At 38.5% G+C, this 18,159-nt stretch overlaps 1 protein-coding gene across 1 annotated transcript in view; it reads left to right on the top strand.

Annotated features, from left to right (window-relative positions):
* The window catches only part of LOC134675738 (uncharacterized), a 272,173-nt gene that overhangs the window by 201,184 nt on the left and 52,830 nt on the right, over positions 1-18,159 (top strand). Inside the window, exons 19-20 of the mRNA XM_063534048.1 lie at positions 3,377-3,473; positions 5,502-5,630. Coding sequence (XP_063390118.1) covers positions 3,377-3,473; positions 5,502-5,630 — 226 coding nt within the window. The remainder of the gene's footprint in view (positions 1-3,376; positions 3,474-5,501; positions 5,631-18,159) is intronic.

The raw sequence follows: 18,159 nt of genomic DNA, 5'->3' as shown, positions 1-18,159 counted from the left end.
GATTAGCCTGTCTGTCATAACAGTAGCATTTAGAAAGTAGACAAAACCCATTTTATCATTATTAAATACTTGTCTGTTTTGTTTTACATTGTTAGGTCTTAAAACTTTTTGTCATAGTATTTACATATATTGATTTAATTCCCGATCTTTGATTACTATACGATCACATGTCGTAATATAAATAATTAATGACTTAATTTGTCTTTACATATAGTAATTTTTCCTGTAATTGTCTGGTAATTATTCAAGCCACGTCGGAATGCCGAGCGTTTCCCTCAGTTCTATTGCTTCTATTATGATGGGACACAAACGCGTCGACGCTCTGCTCCGTACAGAATAGGATGAGATCATCGCTAATTTATAACACTATTGCACTTCGAATACCGGCTTATGGCTCCAGTGTCTAAAGTAACTTGTGACGTTTTTCATCCTAAATACTAGATGACTTATTACGATGATGAGTATTTGCTGTAAGTTTTTGTATTAAAGCACCGTTTTGGAATTATGTTAATGTTGTTTTTAAAACCAGATTCTTTGAGATTATATCTCGCATGGATTTGCAATTTGACTGACGTAAGATTACAATTTATTCTTATTACAGTAGAGGAGTTAGGTAAAACAACTTTGTTAAAACTGAGTGACTTTCCATAGGTTTTTTTTTTTTATATATACTTACCGGTGTACTTTCGTTTCGGCCAAATACATTTCGCCAAATTTCACTTCCCAACAAACTTATCGCAATAGTTTCATTTCCCAAAGGAACCTTTAGCAAAGTTACACTTCGCATATAATTTATTTGGTCAAATTATCATTTGGCATGATTTTACTTTGTCAAATGTTATTAGGACAAAAACTTATTTAGCAAACGTTTTTTATTGTCTAATATTATATTCCAAAAAGATGTTTGGTCAAAATTGTCACTTCGCAAATTTGACAAATAGGCATCTCTATTTAAAGTACTTTTTGTTATGTTATAATAGGTACGTTAAATTCTACGTAATTTGGGTGGGTTGGGTTAGGTTTGAACTGCGATCCTCACAAAACGGAACCGCTATCAGAAAAGTGGGTTAGGTTAGGTTAGAACTGCGGTCCTTACAGAAACGAAATTCTATGTACTAAAAAAAGGTCATCGAAGTGGATTAATTAATTTAATAGAATAACGAGATGTAAAAGAATTGCATGACATTTTAAACTAAAATGTGGTTTGAATATTGGTGGTTATTTACTATTTTTGGGTTACAATGATTACTTTGGTGTTATTTGTTTTAATAGAATAGCAAGATGTAACAAATTTGGTTGTCATTTTACATTAAAATGGAGTTTTAATTTTAGTGATCATTTACTACATATTTTTGGCAGTAAGAATGTTTTTTTTTGACGTTACATTTTACTATGTATATGTAATGATCAGTTAAATACTAGACAAATAAAATTCTGCAGCATCCACTTTATTGGTATGTAAATTGTATGCCATGCAATATTTTGGGACATGAAAGTTATGCTTAATGATACATTTGACTAAATAATATTTGGTAAAATGAAACTTGTCCAAGTAATTATTTGCTAAACAAGAACTTGCCAAAAAAGACTATTGCTAACTGAAAATTTGCGATAAGTTGTTTTGCCAAACATTTTTTTGGGAAATGATAATTTGGGAAACATAGTTTGGGATGTGATACTTTGGGAAACGATTTTGGCCCATTCGTTAGTAAACCATACTTACCACCATGACGGTGACAAACAAGCGTGCAGCCCGCCTGATCCACCAGCCGCCTCAACCTACGGGCACTTGAGAACATTTTTAATTGTTGCCTATCTCTTCTTCAACTTTGAATTGGAAATTTGATTATAAAAATATTGGATTTCACTTAGTTTCGATTAACAAGCACTAACTTTTATTCTCGGGTTAATATTCTTTAAATGGAATTAAGAATTTGGATCAGGATGGAATAAAGCTATTGGTATTTATACCTACTGTTTATTACAAATTATCATTTGTATTATGGATTCCTTATTATTCCAGATATATTATACAATAACAACTGAGCAGGAAAGCGGACCCTGGCGCTAGGCCGGGAAAATGCTAGGTTGAAGAAGAAGACTATATTATTCAACAACCTTCTTTCGCTTCTTGAAATCATTGTATAAATTGACAATTTCCATTTGTTCTATTGTTTTTGTGTAATTATGTCATTCTGTTGTTTCCTTTTCAATAAGATTGACGTCTGTATGACTCATTTGAGTAACAAACGATGTTTAGCGGTTAATAAAACTAGATTGTAACAGGATGGTTCTTTGCTTGTGACTAAAAACGTTAAGTACATTTGTACTTTGTTTAGTGTCTTCTATATTTCCTTATTCGTTTTTATTCAATACATTTATAAGTTTACAGTCAGTAGTGATTCTATGAACTGATGGTGGTTAAATTTGTCTTTTCTCCTAAATTCTCTGGATTCTTCAGTTAATTATTGCACTTGAGACATTAAGAGAGGCGTTACATGTGCATGGTAGGTACTGCCAGCGGTATAGATGGTTGTTATGTTTTGTCATCAACAAAGTTGGCAACAGAATATAATGTTTTTATTTCTTGTTTTTTGGTATTTTGTTATCGTTCCTCGTGTGGTCAGTTTATGTAAATTATAATTATTTCGCACTATCCCACGTTATCCGTGCGGTTGTTATCAGCTTGACATTGAACTCTTTCCGTGGTGACAACATGTAGGTTTGTTTTATATTTACTTTTAGGTACATGTGCTCTATTTCCTTGTATTAATGAGTTGTACAGGAGGGCCACTGGACTAGGTCGCGAGGAAATATCAATTCTCTAGTTTATAGATTAGTAGCTTGCCTAAGTAAGGTAAGTAGCGTTTGATTTACTTTTACAAGATGGCGCTGAGGAATTTCATAGTATTATTATTTTTAATTTATTTGTAACTTAACTACACTGGTTACCAATAACAGCCCATACTCTTTGTGACATTGATTACCTATGTAATATGATAATTTTACTATTGTATTGATACGATAACAAGTTATTAACTGAAACGACAGATTTGTCTAACTGTAGAAATCTAGGTAGGTATAGTCAACTGTAAAAATATGGGTGCACAAATCATCTCAAAAATATGCCCACTCCCATAGCCCTTATGTCAGCGAATTAAGAACTATGGGACATATTTTTGAATGAGTTGGCTACACCTATATTTCTACAGTTGACTGTACCTACTATCATTTTAGTATCTTGGATATAAAAAAGAGGATTATACCTAATTGTTAATTGTATAAAGAGTATGGTCTGTTATTAGGTATTATTTGTCTAAAACCCGATGTCAACCCAACACCTATGTCATATTCTAACGTAACGTTTCTTACGCAGGAGAATCGAAACGAGAGGGCTCCTCGGAAGAGCCGACTGCGCCCGAGCCCGAGACGGAAGCCACTGATGCCAGCAAGGACCCGCCTAAGGACACCAAGTAAGCACTATCAGCAACACTGTGGACGATGGTTACTATTACCTCGTCTTCCTAAAAGTCCTCGTCTTAACTCCGCGGCCACGCACACGAGTGGTATGGGAAGTAGCGCGAGAAGTAGGCAGAGACGTAGTGTGGCCGGGGTTTCTATTGTTTCCCAAATAGTTTTCGTTAGTCATAATTTATTTGGTTCAGGAACGCGTCACTCTTCAGGATTGCCATAAAACAAACCTAACCTAACCTATCTATAGGATAACCTTACAAAAATCCTGAAAAGTTTACGGTTTCAGTTTTATGACTAACGATAATATGACAAACAATACATTATGACTTAAAACTTTATGGGAAACAGAGGGACACCAGTGTGTGGCCGCGCTACTTGTTATCGGCCGCCATACTACCCTGCATACTTCCCATACCACTCGTCGAGTATGAGGCCGCGCCATTACATGTTATGCTCACATCCCAACTTACTTCGAGCAAAGAGAATTTGAAATAGAGGAATATTGTCAATGTAAATAATGTAGTCAGTACATTTGCTGCCATCTTTTCTTGTCGAATATTCCTCTAGTCTAAATTCTCTTTGCTTCGAGGGAACTCGTTACAAACAAAGGTTGAAATTCGTTATCTGCAATTTCGATTTTAATGTTCGCGGTAGGGCCTCAGGAGAATACCGCGAACATCAAAACGACAAGATTGTTTTTATTTATAAACTGAAGGCAACATTACCTAGGTATTTGTTCCTGAAAAGTTTTTTATTGGTACATTATTCATTCAAGGGGGAGGCCTATGTTCAGCAGTTGACGTCTTATGGCTGAGATGATGATGATGATGATGACATTATTCATATGAGTATTAAAACATACAGAATTCTCACGTTAAGTTACAGAGTTAAATAACAACACTTAGATTTTCGATGTTTGTGGTAAAGTTCTATATTGCGTAGTTAGTGACTAAACCTAAATGCCCTTTCTATGGCTACGTTGGCGTGGGCTAACACCAGTCAATTGACCAATGGTATACCTTATCTCCTTGCAATAAGGTTCAAGAATAGTATGTGTTGTTGCGAGTACATATACAACGGTGACTAAACGCCTATATCTAAACGATAGCACAAAGCTATTGTTTGTAAACAGTGTAGTTTTACGGCTATTTTTACAACTACACGCTGTTAAAAGGTAGATTTCATTCGCTTAACTACGGAATTTGACGGTCGGACATTCGTTATTTGTTGAAATTATTGATAACGAACGATGTGACCAGTCCCTTTTGGCTCTTCTACACGTTGGGCCAACGCCAGCCACTCCAAGGGACGCCGCCATGCGGTAGAATGAGATAGCAATATCACTTGCTCCCTCTAACGCATAGACGCGTCCCTTGGAGTGGCCGGCGTTGGCCCATCGTGTAGAGGAGCCATTTCACGTAGTCAATACGTCAAGAAGTCAAGAAGTTAGGGCGGTATTCCACCTGTCCAATTTCTTTGTCCAATGTCATTGCGTCTCATTCTCACATTAAGGAAAATGTGAGACACAATACACATTGAACAAAGAAATTGGATAGGTGGAATACCATCCTAAGACAATGATTTACATGTTCCCGTATTTGCCGTGAACTAAACACCATCTATTGTAGCTAACTGTAGGGTTATTTTGCGGATTTTTTCGTTATGCTACTCACTCATAGATGGCGCGGTTCGTAGGTGCAACATATTGTAGCCACAGATGGGGTTGGCGGTTGGCCAGTCTAAGTATTTTAGAAATTGCGCCAGCATGGGGTTTCCTGTCAATCCCTGAAGTTTTGACAATTTTTTTGTTTTTTCTTTGGAATTTTGTGGTCAGGCCCAGGGTGCCCTTTAAGCCAAATCTCATACTCAAGAACAAAACTAGAAACAGGTTAAACCTATACTAGCGCCATCTATAAAAACCGACAGTTGCTAACCCCCTTCCTCTCATAGCTCGAGTGAAGGCTGTATACTTATCTGTCTACAATCTACATATATAACACTTACTAATTTTATTCTTATCTCTTCAGTTGGCGCGCAGCGTCATCTGGCGGCCGCGGCGTGAACCGCGCAGAGAGCTGTCGCGAGCGCGACCCGCCCCGCCGCGGCAAACATAGGAACGCGAGCGACCCCAACCGTCTCACCGCGCACAACAACCAGTAAGTACAAGATATTGGCGATAGGTGGCGCTGTTATCAAAGTTTAAGATGCTGTGGTTTTCGGTAGAAAAATGTATCCTTGGTCTGTAACGACTTTTAATCTGTATTTTCATAAGAATGAAAAAATGCACAAAGAAAATTACGAATAAAACTTAATGTTGTTACTTAAATAGGTTTTATGCCAAGTTATTTTTTTATTGGAAAACACTGTCTTAAAACTAATGTGATTGTTAAAGTAAGTCAATATGAAATTCTTTGTTTAACCAAGGTTCTAAGAAGGAGATTCTATGGTTTAGCAAGAGTCGCTTCTCAGTGGAACATAGGCAGAGAGAAAAAACCTTGAATTCTTTTCGATTTTCATATTATTGACTTGCTTTGACGACCCACTATTTATATTCCAGATATCGAAATACCAGAAATATGCTTTGATGTTCACCTTCGATATTATATCAATTCGTTTGACGTTAGTTAGAAACACGTCCAAAACCAACACACGCCATCTTGCTTTTTTATTTCAGCTATTTTAGACCAAACTTAATTCCTACTGAAGCAGACACGAGAAAGACTTATCTCAATTATCGACAATCGAAAATCAACTTTATGATACTTTAAATTGGGTTTAGTTTTGATTACATGAGATTAAATGCGATGCTAGTTTGTATGTAAACAAACGAATTTCAACAGTATTGTTTACTTGAAACAGTTTATTTTTATTTGAAATCGATTATTTCTTTAATTTATCTAATCTTAACGCATCGTTCGATAGACAACTTTATCTCTTTAGTTTTAAAATCCAATTTCCATTGGGTATCACTCTAATACCTTGATCCATGTAAGTTGAGTCTCGAATTCCGTACATTTCTTTGTGGCGAGGGTTCTTTTTATACCGGTTTTTAGTAAAGTTTCAGTGTGATGGTATTTCAGAATTCAGTGGCCGTCGTGAAGCGAACCCGTACGCATTGCGGTTGCATTTCTATAAGTTTATAAAATAATATCGTGATTTTAGTGATTTTGTTTGAGTTGAAATAAGGTTTGATAGAATAATATACTTTGACCTAGGTATAGATCAAGGGTCTCCAAATTTTTTTACCTGAGGGCCATATTGCGCCTCAGAAACTTTCGCGCGGGCCACCGTCGGTTTTTGCGCCGGGGGAGGGTGTCTGGTTGCTCTTCCACTCTCAATGAATGCTGGACCCCTGGAGCCTGGCTCCCGCGGGCCGGACAGTGGGCACTCGTGTCGGCGGGCCGGATTGGAACGCATCGCTGGCCGGGGCTTGGAGACCCCTGGTATAGATGAAGATCTAAAATTATCTTTTGTGTAATTTTTGCAAATTGGTTATGCGTTCGTTTTTTTAGTAAATTTACTCTTTGATGGGAAAATTAAGATGACTTCACAGGCTACTTTCATAATATTAAACAGCTTTATTTACAATGATAAGAAGCACTAAAACGGCCTACAATAAAAGTACTACAGAAAGGTATTAAATACTGTGGATGGAATAGGACGGTTAATTTGAATGATAATACAGAATATGCGGCCTTCTGCATGTAGATATTGAAATGACACTATGTTTTCTAGAGAGTAAGAATATGTTGTTTTTCTACTCTGCTTGATCTCTTTATTTACATTATGTATTTGTTATTTCAAATGTCGATCCTTTTAGCGCCTGTTTTAGTATTTTATAGATATTTATCTCAATATTGATACAAGATTTTTCATATAAGTTTTAAATAATATAAGTTTTAAATCTTGAACACAAATATATTAAGTAAGCGTGATCATAAAACCAAATCAAGATTAGTCTCTTTCTGCATTTAGAAAACATCCGTTACTCAGGCACAAATATCTGTGTTGGATGAACACAAATAAAAGCCCTTTCCAGGATTTGAACTCTGGACCTCCTGCTTCATAGACAGGGTCACTGCCAACTACGCTAGGAGGCCATTTATAATATACTAGCATTTGGCCGCGAAATCGTCTGCGTGGAATCAGTAACATCAGCTAAAGTATAGCGCCTGGATAAAATGTAATAGCAATCATTAAATTCGATTAAAACTATATGTCCTTTCCCCTGATTCAAACATCTCTATGCCAAATTTCAACTAAATCCGCTCAGCGGTTTAAGCGTGAAGAGGTAACAGACAGACAGACACACTTTCGAATTTATAATATTAGTATGGATTAGTATGGATTCTGAACAACTCATTTTAATATGCTACGTGTATGATATCTAACTATGTAGGTGAGTTATGACAAAATATAACGCTAAATTACGCCCGCAACTTTTTCCTACACTCAGTACCAGATGTGTGACATTTCCAAGGTTTTCCTAAAGTGTCGATTTATTCATCAAACTCGCCCCAAAACCCCTTCATCCCTAATACAGGTGCTTTGCGCTCCATTAGTGGAGAAGCGAACGGTAACGAGATTTGTCTAGAGGGGGGGGGGGGGGGTGAGGGGGCACGGACCGTATGTTGGAGTAGACACAGCAAGTGCTCTTACTCGTATTTAGGCGGTGTGCGGTTTCAATGGGTATTTTGAAGAAAACCGTGTGACATGAGAGTTGCGGGGTCGATAGACAAAAACCGCGTTAAGGCGGGCCGTTTATTAGGGTTCCGTAGCCAAATGGCAAAAAACGGGACCCTTATGGATTCGTCATGTCTGTCCGTCTGTCTGTCTGTCCGTGTATGTCACAGCCACTTTTTTCCGAAACTATAAGAACTATACTGTTGAAACTTGGTAAGTAGATGTATTTTGTGAACCGCATTAAGATTTTTATGCATGCAAACTTCCACCGAAAATTGGTTTGAACGAGATCTAGAAAGTAGTTTTTTCTTTAATCGTCATAAATCGTAAACCGCAATTTTATTATGTTACTTGCTGCTATGGAATCCTTCATGGGCGAGTCCGACTCGCACTTGGCCGCTTTTTATTATTAATGGGCCTACTCATGGCCACAGACTAGCCGAGGCGTAGAGGCGTATTTCAATATCTACTCGTAAAGGAATAAATCAAAGGATGCTACGGTGTCTAGTTCAATCTGTGGTCTGTGTGGGTGACTTTTATGAACCTCGCCTTGGCGGATTGAAGTTTTAATGGAAAACTTTAGATTTTAGACAATTCAAGTCAAGTAAAGATGAGGTCGGACAACTTGACTTGTTATAATGAGGGCGAGGGGCGGCAATGTCACCGGTTTCTAATTATTTTTGAAATACTTCAAGCGTATAGTTTAATTGGCCCCTTTGATATTGAATGTTGAGGCAGAGTATGAAATTTTTCAAATTTTTTGATATTAGCTACCTAAGTTGCATTGAAAATGTCTAAGTGGCACTTGCACCATTTCACTAACCCGCGGTTAACCGGTTAAACCCGGAGCTACCATAGTTACGAGTACAATTTGACACTGGGTTATCGGTTTAACCGCTTAACCGCGGGTTAGAGGGATGGTGCAAGTGGGCCTAAGACGATCATACTTATTGGCGCTTATTAAACTATGGTGATTCATATATGTATATTATATATGCTTTGCGATTTAGGCGACCCTATATATATATGTATCTAAAGCAAACTTAAATATTCGCTATTTAAATTAATAATCTTAATATATATTATAACTGCAGATGTAACTCTGTCTGCCTGTTACCTCATCACTTAAACCGATGAACCGATTTTGAGGTGAAATTTTTAATGGAGATATGTATGTTGTTTGAATCCTCAGAATTTAGCAGGGAAACCATCATCCTATGCAGATGAAACTAGTGTCTAATAAAAGTAATAAACCTTAAAGGATAAATTAATACATCACCCTATATGTAGGTCTCATCATTATTATTATTTATTTATTTTTCTTCTTAGGCTAGGTCATTTATAACATGAATATAAAAGTAAAATACAAAAACACATAAAAAAACAACAAAAAATAAGTATAAACACATTATAAAAAACCTAACCTAGGGTGCCGCCAGCAGCGGGGCAGGGCCCAAGCTGCCGGTGGTCAGGGCCGCAGAGAGAGGAACCGGCGGACTATCCGCGCCGTGTCCAAGATCACCGCCTTCTGCATCTGACCCTTGATCCAACCACCTAGCGAGAGTCTCTCAAGATGTCGGTCGAGACTCTTCGCTATTAGACCGTTCACTGAAACGACTATCGGGACAATGATCGTCGAATCAACATCCCACATAGCGGTTATCTCGTGAGCCAAGTCTAGGTACTTACTGGACTTGTCCTTCTCGGCTTTCACGAGATTCTCATCATGGGGGATGGTGATGTCAACGAGCACGGCCCGACGTTGCGATCGATCTATTATCACGATGTCAGGCTTATTGGCTACAATAGTCCTGTCAGTGATGATAGATCGATCCCAATAGAGCGTGGCACGACCATTCTCGAGAACAGGCGCAGGTAAGTACTTGTAGTACGGTACTTCGCGGTCCACAAGGCCGTATAGAAGAGCAAGTTGCTGGTGAATAATCCTGGCTACGAGATTATGTATGTGCAAGTACTCACCGTTAGCAAGATGAGAACAACCGGAAATGATATGCCTGAGTGATTCTCCGGGACGGCGGCATGCCCGACAAATGTCGACCGTACCGTCCTTCAGGATATATTTCCGATAGTTGTTCGTCATCATCACTTCGTCCGCAATTGCACAGGCAAAACCCTCGGTTTCTCCGAAGAGGTCCCCGAATCGTAACCAGTTCACCGACGCGAGCAGGTCCACATCGGGTCCCGTGAGGGCCTTGTAGAACCGCCCGTGTAGCACCTTACTCTCCCATGCCGCCTTGCGATCCGCAGTACTTAGTACCACAGGTTTGCGCCAGTTCTCGTTTGCCAAGGAGAGCGGCGTGAGGTTCCTGTCTACTGCCACCACATCACGATGCATCCCACACTCGTTGTTAAGGAAATAATTCCTGAGATTGTACACCTCGCGGTTGTGGAGATCCTTGGCGTTTAGGAAGCCTCGACCTCCACACTTCCGTGGGATGTACAATCTCATAACCGACGAGCGTGGGTGTAGCATGCGATGTGTGGTGAGCAGTGATCGGACCCTCCGATCCAGGGCGTCCAGCTCGGTCTGAGTCCATCATTATTATTATTTGTATCTCCTTGGATATCACGGGCCTATAATCCCGGTTTTTTGATAGGCTTGCGTGGGGACACAGATCCAACACGTAGAGGCCCCTTGGAGAGCTTTTATGTCATGTAGAACGCCTGCTGGAACCCGTTCACAGGTGCAAGAATAGACACCCGTGAACCGGTCTCAGCAGGCATTGGGACTATTGTAGAAAAAGAGAACAGTATACCGGTCTATGGATTGAAGTTTGGGTGGACTATGAGACTGGGCTATTGTAAAAGAGGTCCGGACACCTGCCATAACAATGTTAACACCGTCATCGAGGCAGGCGGTGACTCGCCGCTGACTAGATGGGCCCCTGAAACTGCCGTCGTAAAGACGACCAGGAGCAACATCGGTGTGAGCGGCTCAGGGGTGTCGAGAGGTGTGCGCCGCTTTCTACCCAGTGGCTGTTAATAGCCAACTGTGCCAACTCGCGTCTTATGCATCTTTCACTTCCACCCCTGGAGCATATAGCTCTAACGACTCCTCTCTGGACGGCCAATGAAGGCAAGCCAGAGCTGAGAGTCCTGCGGGTCCCCTTGGGGTCCACTCCGACCGACGAAGACACGCCGGAGACGAAGACCCTGACCGACTCTCGGGAGCACTCGGGTCCGTGGGGTCGTTACTCCCCAACAGCTCGCCACAAGCTGCCCTGCCCTTATTATTATTATTATATGTAGGTACCTACATCACAACCTGTATACAATACAGACTGCGATTGTCTATTGTCGAGCACGTATTGTCCATACGCTAACCATAACATCGTATATTGTACTCATTACAGTACTTATACAAATCTCTACTTTAACTCTAAAGAAGTAGAGTTTATAATTCATTGGATGAAGTGCGGATTAGTTGGGTATATTGTACTCATTAAAAACTTTATGCAATTTTCAACCTTAAAACTTAAGCATAGAGTTCACTATTCAATAAGAGTAAGGATTAGTAGGGTGTGCAAATGTCAACCCTAATGGAAAGATATAAGGCGTTGAATTTAGTTGTTATGCGTGAATGCTTGTTGATTGGAATTTGAGCTTTATGTTGAAGTTATAAGGTACAATTTTGATAGGATATAAATTGTAAGTGATGACATTACATTTTCTACATTACATTAGTAGCTCATTTTGTAAAGGGATTGAAGTTGAAATGGGTATGCAAACGACGAAGGCGAGAGTAGGTATTAAGTAGAGTTTGTCGCTTTCTTCATACATATAGAGGTTATTTCCCACACACATTTAAAATACGAGTATATAGATGTTAGTTTTAATTTGTATCAAAGTATAGTAGATATACATTTAGTTCGATGACTTCTGCAATCTGTTAGGTAACTATTGGGGGTCATGTACTTTTACAGTGAAGATACTTTTGAAGTGTAGTTTCATCTATTGATACTGTAAGTACAGTCGAAGTGTCAAAATATGGATGCACTCATCATACTCAAAAATATGTCCCATAGCTCTTATGTTAGAGACTTCATTATCATCATTAACTTAAGAGTTATTCTCTTGTCCGTGGAGTATCTTCCAGCTTTCCCTATCCTGCGCCAGCTCTTTGACTTTTTGGTACGACACGACCCCCACTTTTTCTTTTACTTGCTCCAAGAAGCTGCGTCTGGGTTTTCCTCTTCCCCGCTTGTGTCCTGTCAGAGACTTAATAACATAATATTTTAGAGTAAGTTGCATGCACATACTTTTACACTTGACTAGATAGGTACATATGTGATACAAGTACAGAGAAAGTATCAGTATTCCACAATACAAGTCTCCCGCGGGAATTACTCGATGAATATATCATTTCGATATCGGTTTCACCATTTATCAACTCTTGACGTTTCGCTTTCGGCCTCGCTTATGTATTGTGAATCAGGACGGTTATGTGTGTATGGAAATCGTATTATATGGAATGGTAATATTTAGATAAATATCCGGAATTAAAACTAATTATAGTAATTGAACATTTGATGGTAACTTGTGGGCCAAGTTAACCACAGAGTGAGAGCCCCACGAGTCTAACCGGGGAGCCGGCAGGCCTCGTCGGCGATGGCGGGATAACTTGGACTCCTTGAGAGGCTGGCCAGATATTGCACTAAATAGAGACGAGTGGAGAAAGAGGGGGGAGGCCTTTGCCCAGCAGTGGGACACAGTGGGCTCTGAATAATAAATAATAATAATAAATATAAATAATTAATAACTTAACAATTAATCAGACTCCACAAAGTAGTACACCGTCATTTAGTGATCTTCATCGGCAGTTCAATTTCACCAAAGGTCGATTTCAAAAAGAAAATCATGCATTGATTTGAAAATATCGAAATCACTATGGGTGAGCTTATAAACATTAGAGTTCCTAATTCTCCGGATGAACATGCGACAAGTTTAGTAGGTACACCTTTTCAAACAAATATAAGTATTTTTCAAATTGGTCCAGCACACATTTTCCAAAAATCGAGAAACACAATACAGAAAAAGAGCAAAAACAAAGGTCTAGAAGAACCGCCTCCATTTTGAAGTCCATTAAAAATAGTGTTGTCATAAATGCAGAAACATTGCCAAGAGCGAGATTTCATCGAATGTGTCTCTCGCTCGTCATTCCTTTGCGTCAATAGACGTAGACATCATCTAATCCATCGACACTTACAACGCCACACGCATCAGTCATCACTTACGTCAAGTCATAAGTCATTTATTTGCGAAATATAGAGTATACATAGAATGTCACAGGTCATAGTTAAGCGAACCAAGCTATCTTACACATATCATACTTACACTTAAGGTGGCCACTGACGAGCCCTCCAACAGTCCAAATAGCATGGCTGCAATCCAAAATCGGTCCGTGCATGTCAAAAACTTACAATGTTTAATATTAGGATGCCGTCCATTTGGATGAATCCATGGTAACGGCATCCATTTGGAAGGCTCGTCAGTGGCCTGCTTTACGTTTCTAAGATTCCCTATCTTTTGTGTGTGCCCTTTATTTATTTATTTAAACTTTATTGCACAGTAAAAATTGTACAAAAGGCGAACTTAATGCCAGAAGGCATTCTCTACCCTCGGGCCAAACAGAGAACAAGTAGTAATAGGTGCATGAAAAATTCAAAGTACGAAAAATTTCATATTGAGCATAAATTGCCCTTTGTAGGCTCTTCTAACTTCTTCTTTGCACTTCGTCTCCAAAAACAGGGGTCTTGTGATCCCTATAGTAGATCAGACTTTGCACAGAGTTTGCAGCGACAGAGTGGAGGAGTGTCACCATAAACGTCAAATTCCTGTGAAAATATGAAGCTTATAGTGACCAACACTTCGTCACTTCCAAGTCTGAGCATAGTTGATTTAGACGGCTCTCCAAATAACATAAACTGGACAACCATATTTTCCCCAAGGCCATTCATATAAATATTTGTAGAAACATAGAATACTCCAGAAGCACCAGATAACTAGAGCTGAATTTATACAGTAGCACCTACAATCTAGTAGAATATAACGCCAGTATGAATTTATTAAGTAACACCTACAATTTCGTTAAATGATAGTCCAGGATCCGAGTACGCTGTGAATTTATTTCGCCATGTGTTAGCGTTATCAGAAGCTTGGCGGCGAGCCAGCAGCTCGGGATACCCTGGGGTGACGCACCGCCGTCCGGTTATATTCGGCTGGTAGACCAGACAACGAGGTCGATTTTCGTTACTGGCGTGTCTTGGATGTGGCTGACGTTGTGGATTTTTGGTTAGTTGCTGACCCAATTATATATGTCTAAATTCTTGCGTTACGGTGTGTCTTGGAGGTGATTGATTGGGGATTTTAGGTTACTTAGTGACCCAATATATTTGTCTAAATTCTTGCTATGATATTATTTTTTGGGTCTTCTACCGAGTGATTTTAAGAATTATGGTGCTTTTGCCACTTGTCTTTATCGTTGTAGTGGATACCTTATATGAGAAAAAAAACATTATGTCCCATACATATAATCCCACCGTAAAATGTGACCATATTTTATGGACACTATTGGAGACAGAAGATAGAATACAATACGACGAAATCATAAACAATTTCGCTGTCACACCAAACATGCCTCTTAATAACTTATTTAGAACGGTTTACAAACTTGATATAACGTCATTCCCTTTTTAAAGTTGCGCGATTGAAAAAGACACACAATCTCATTACAGGTCGTCAAGTAATCAAGTGCGACCATCATATCCGTACAGGAGATTAGGACTGTTTCAATTTGTCATTCATTGCAAATGTATGCATTATAATTATTGCTGTGTATTCAGTTAAAGTAAAATTTGTCTTCGTTGAGTGGAGTAAATATATTAATTAGAACGCGCGCCGACGCTGTCAAGCTCGTATTGATGAATCTGCTGACATTTGCCGCGAGAACTGGGGAAACATATTCATATTCAAATATTGAGTGGCAGAGAGAAATTATAGTAAAACCACGGTGACAGACAGACTGACGAGGAGAGATTGAGCAAGTGCAACTGCAACACATCCAAATAGTAAAGATATACGTGTAAATTTGATCGTCAGATCTATCTGGCAGGTGCGTCTGGTGGATCAATATGTCATTGTAGTGGGAATAAGGCACAAACGTGTCTGTCTCATATCTGTTCGCAGACGTATCTTGTAGATGGTGGTACTTTTTTCTTTGAGAGTCGAGCATTTTCAGCTAAAATTAAGTTATTTGTATGTCAGAAATATGTATTACTAATATTACTATTAAGAATATGCCTTATTTTTTGAGTTAACCTCATCCAGTTGTAATCTCAGTAGTATCCAGAGCCTAGGCCAACCTTCCACCCCTGGATCAAATCACATTTCAGGATGTCCAGCTGACAGCTGTCAAAACAGCGCATTCTCCAAGTCAAATTCGCATTTGCCTTACTTCCCGTTGAAACGTAAACAAAAACGCCAATTAAGATGTTAGCATTGAAGCAGGATTAATGGCTAGGATTCCTTTGAGCGAGCCAATGGCCAATAAACAGATCTGAGTCTTTAAGAGCCGTTGCAAGAAGGTATCCGGTGCGAATTACAGAGTTAAAAGATAGGCAGAGGTAAAATTGAGAAGAAACTTTTTCATAGCACCCCAATTTGTTAGTGTTTACACGCAACATGCCTTTATTGATAAATCTCTCTTTATAAAATTATAAACTGAAATAGATGTCATATAATAAAGAAAAAGTGACCAAGCGTTCCAGTGGCGGAAGTCGTATTCGAACTTACGCGGATAACGCCCTGGACCTCTAGGCGACCCCGTCGTGGTGGTATTCGTCCTACTCACTAGTATTTATACGACATCGATTTATAAAGCAGTTACAGTTTTGTCTTAAAGGACCCTACCTCTGTATACCTTTTAACTCTGTTCAAATAGCAATGTCGGTCTAGATTCCAGAATTACATCGGCAATGCATATGCATACATCCGGAGCACTGTACTAAATATATATTAAACGATGGTTGTTTAAACGATGGCAGACGGTAATGGTAGGATAAGTAATCGATGAAATCTAGAAGAATTGATAAAATAGATAAATATAGAAAGAAGGTATCAAGTAAATTAACTTCATTATAGCTCGGGTTACCCCAGTGTTCCATTTTAGGACCAATTGGAAATATTTACAATTGTTTAAAATAGTTTATGTACTTAATTTGAAAATAATCAAACTTGCGTATGGTCGAGACGATGTACAACAGCACATTGTTATTACGGCATAGGTTTTACCAAACTAATGTGTTCTCAGACAAAATAAATGGATAAAAGAAGAAAGCGGTAACAGAATTGAAATAAAACTATAAAATTATGTGAAATCATTATTCGACGAAATGTTATGAAAAATCAGGAAAACCCCAAAATGATTAATACTAACACAAACAAATTAGTCGACATTCAGCGGATTCTTTAGAATCAGAAATAGTTTGTTGGTGCGACGTAAACATCGGGCCAATGTCGCTTCCGCGGTTGCTTGACATCTGTCGTTGCGCAACGAAGATGTCGGATTAAACGTTCAAGGAGAGGAGCTAAAGTTAGACTATTGTCTGACATTTTGTAGAGTTCATCGGATTTTTTAAAGTCAGGGTAAGTGTATTGCTTATCGTTAGTCTTGCATCTCAGTATTTACTTTGTCAGACTCATAAGAAAAATGGTAGTAGCAAAAAGAATAGATAGTATAGAGGGGTCCTGTCATTGTCAATTTTGTAGTCACGGTACATTTACTGCCATCTATCGACACACGATTAAAACTTAAAATAAAATTGAAAATGTATAAATTAATCAAAATATGTTTACGGATAAATTATTTTTATTTTTTATTGTTTCATACTGACCCATGTTCTTTCACTGATATGTGTTAAAATTGTTGAATATCAAACGGTGTCGTCAACGCCATCTAGCCGACAATAGGCCAAAGGTATAAATTATAATGGCGCCATCTATTCGAGAATGACTTTTTCTCCACATCCGAGGCACGTTTTTTTCTTAGACTTTATTTATCTTATACGAAGTTATATATATCTCTGGTAGTAGTAAGAAAAATGCGTTTTGAATAAACCCCTGCCTACCATTTCGGGATATAATCGTGACTGCATTGTGTAAGCTTTTGGGTAATGATCGGCTTTAACACCAACTATAATAAATATAGTTATTTAAAGAAATTGTAACAAGTAAAGTCAACAAAATAATACAGTGAATCAAAAGTTCCTGTGATAATAACGAGGAATATACTACTGTTCAAAGGATTTAAAATGCACATATTATGTAACGCCATTTTGACTGAGATAATACTTTGGAACTAGTTCTCCCTCTAACTTTGTACATATTGTACAGTTAGCAAAGACTTCTCGCAACTCATACACAAAATAAACTAGCAGCTTGATTTCATAAGCTTCCAGCTTCTCGCTGAGAACACTACAGGGCGAGATGTTTTGTTCCCAGTAACAAGTTCGAGTATAGTGCCGGATCCGACGGATAGTCGAGTGTACACTGTGCTGGATGCTATTTCAGTGGCTTATTGTGTACGGAAAAGCCGTAGGCTTTGCTCAACCAGTGTAAGTTGTCTTCTGATTGGTGTTATATTCAATTTTATAAATAACGTAAATCTACTTAAGTAGATACATAAAAAATATGAAAAAAAAAATCATGACTTTTCAAAACTTGTAGCTTATTTTCCAAAATTAAAGGAATTGGATAGGTACTCAATTAAAAAATACATCTGTCTCTGAAAATTATCTTCTGACTGTCTAATATATTTGCTCAATTATCAACATATGTCGCAAAAAAATCTATGCATACGAAAACATCCGTACCAACTAAAAAAAACTGGCGAAACAATTAAGACGGTCCAAGAACTTGAATGCGATTATCGTTACATTACGGTATTTGGTCGATCGACTGAATTGATTGTACTCTGTAGTATTT

The sequence above is a fragment of the Cydia fagiglandana genome, chromosome 23 (genome assembly GCF_963556715.1).
Source record: "Cydia fagiglandana chromosome 23, ilCydFagi1.1, whole genome shotgun sequence".
Classification (NCBI taxonomy): Eukaryota; Metazoa; Arthropoda; class Insecta; order Lepidoptera; family Tortricidae; genus Cydia; species Cydia fagiglandana.
This window is presented reverse-complemented; position numbering and strand designations above follow the sequence as displayed.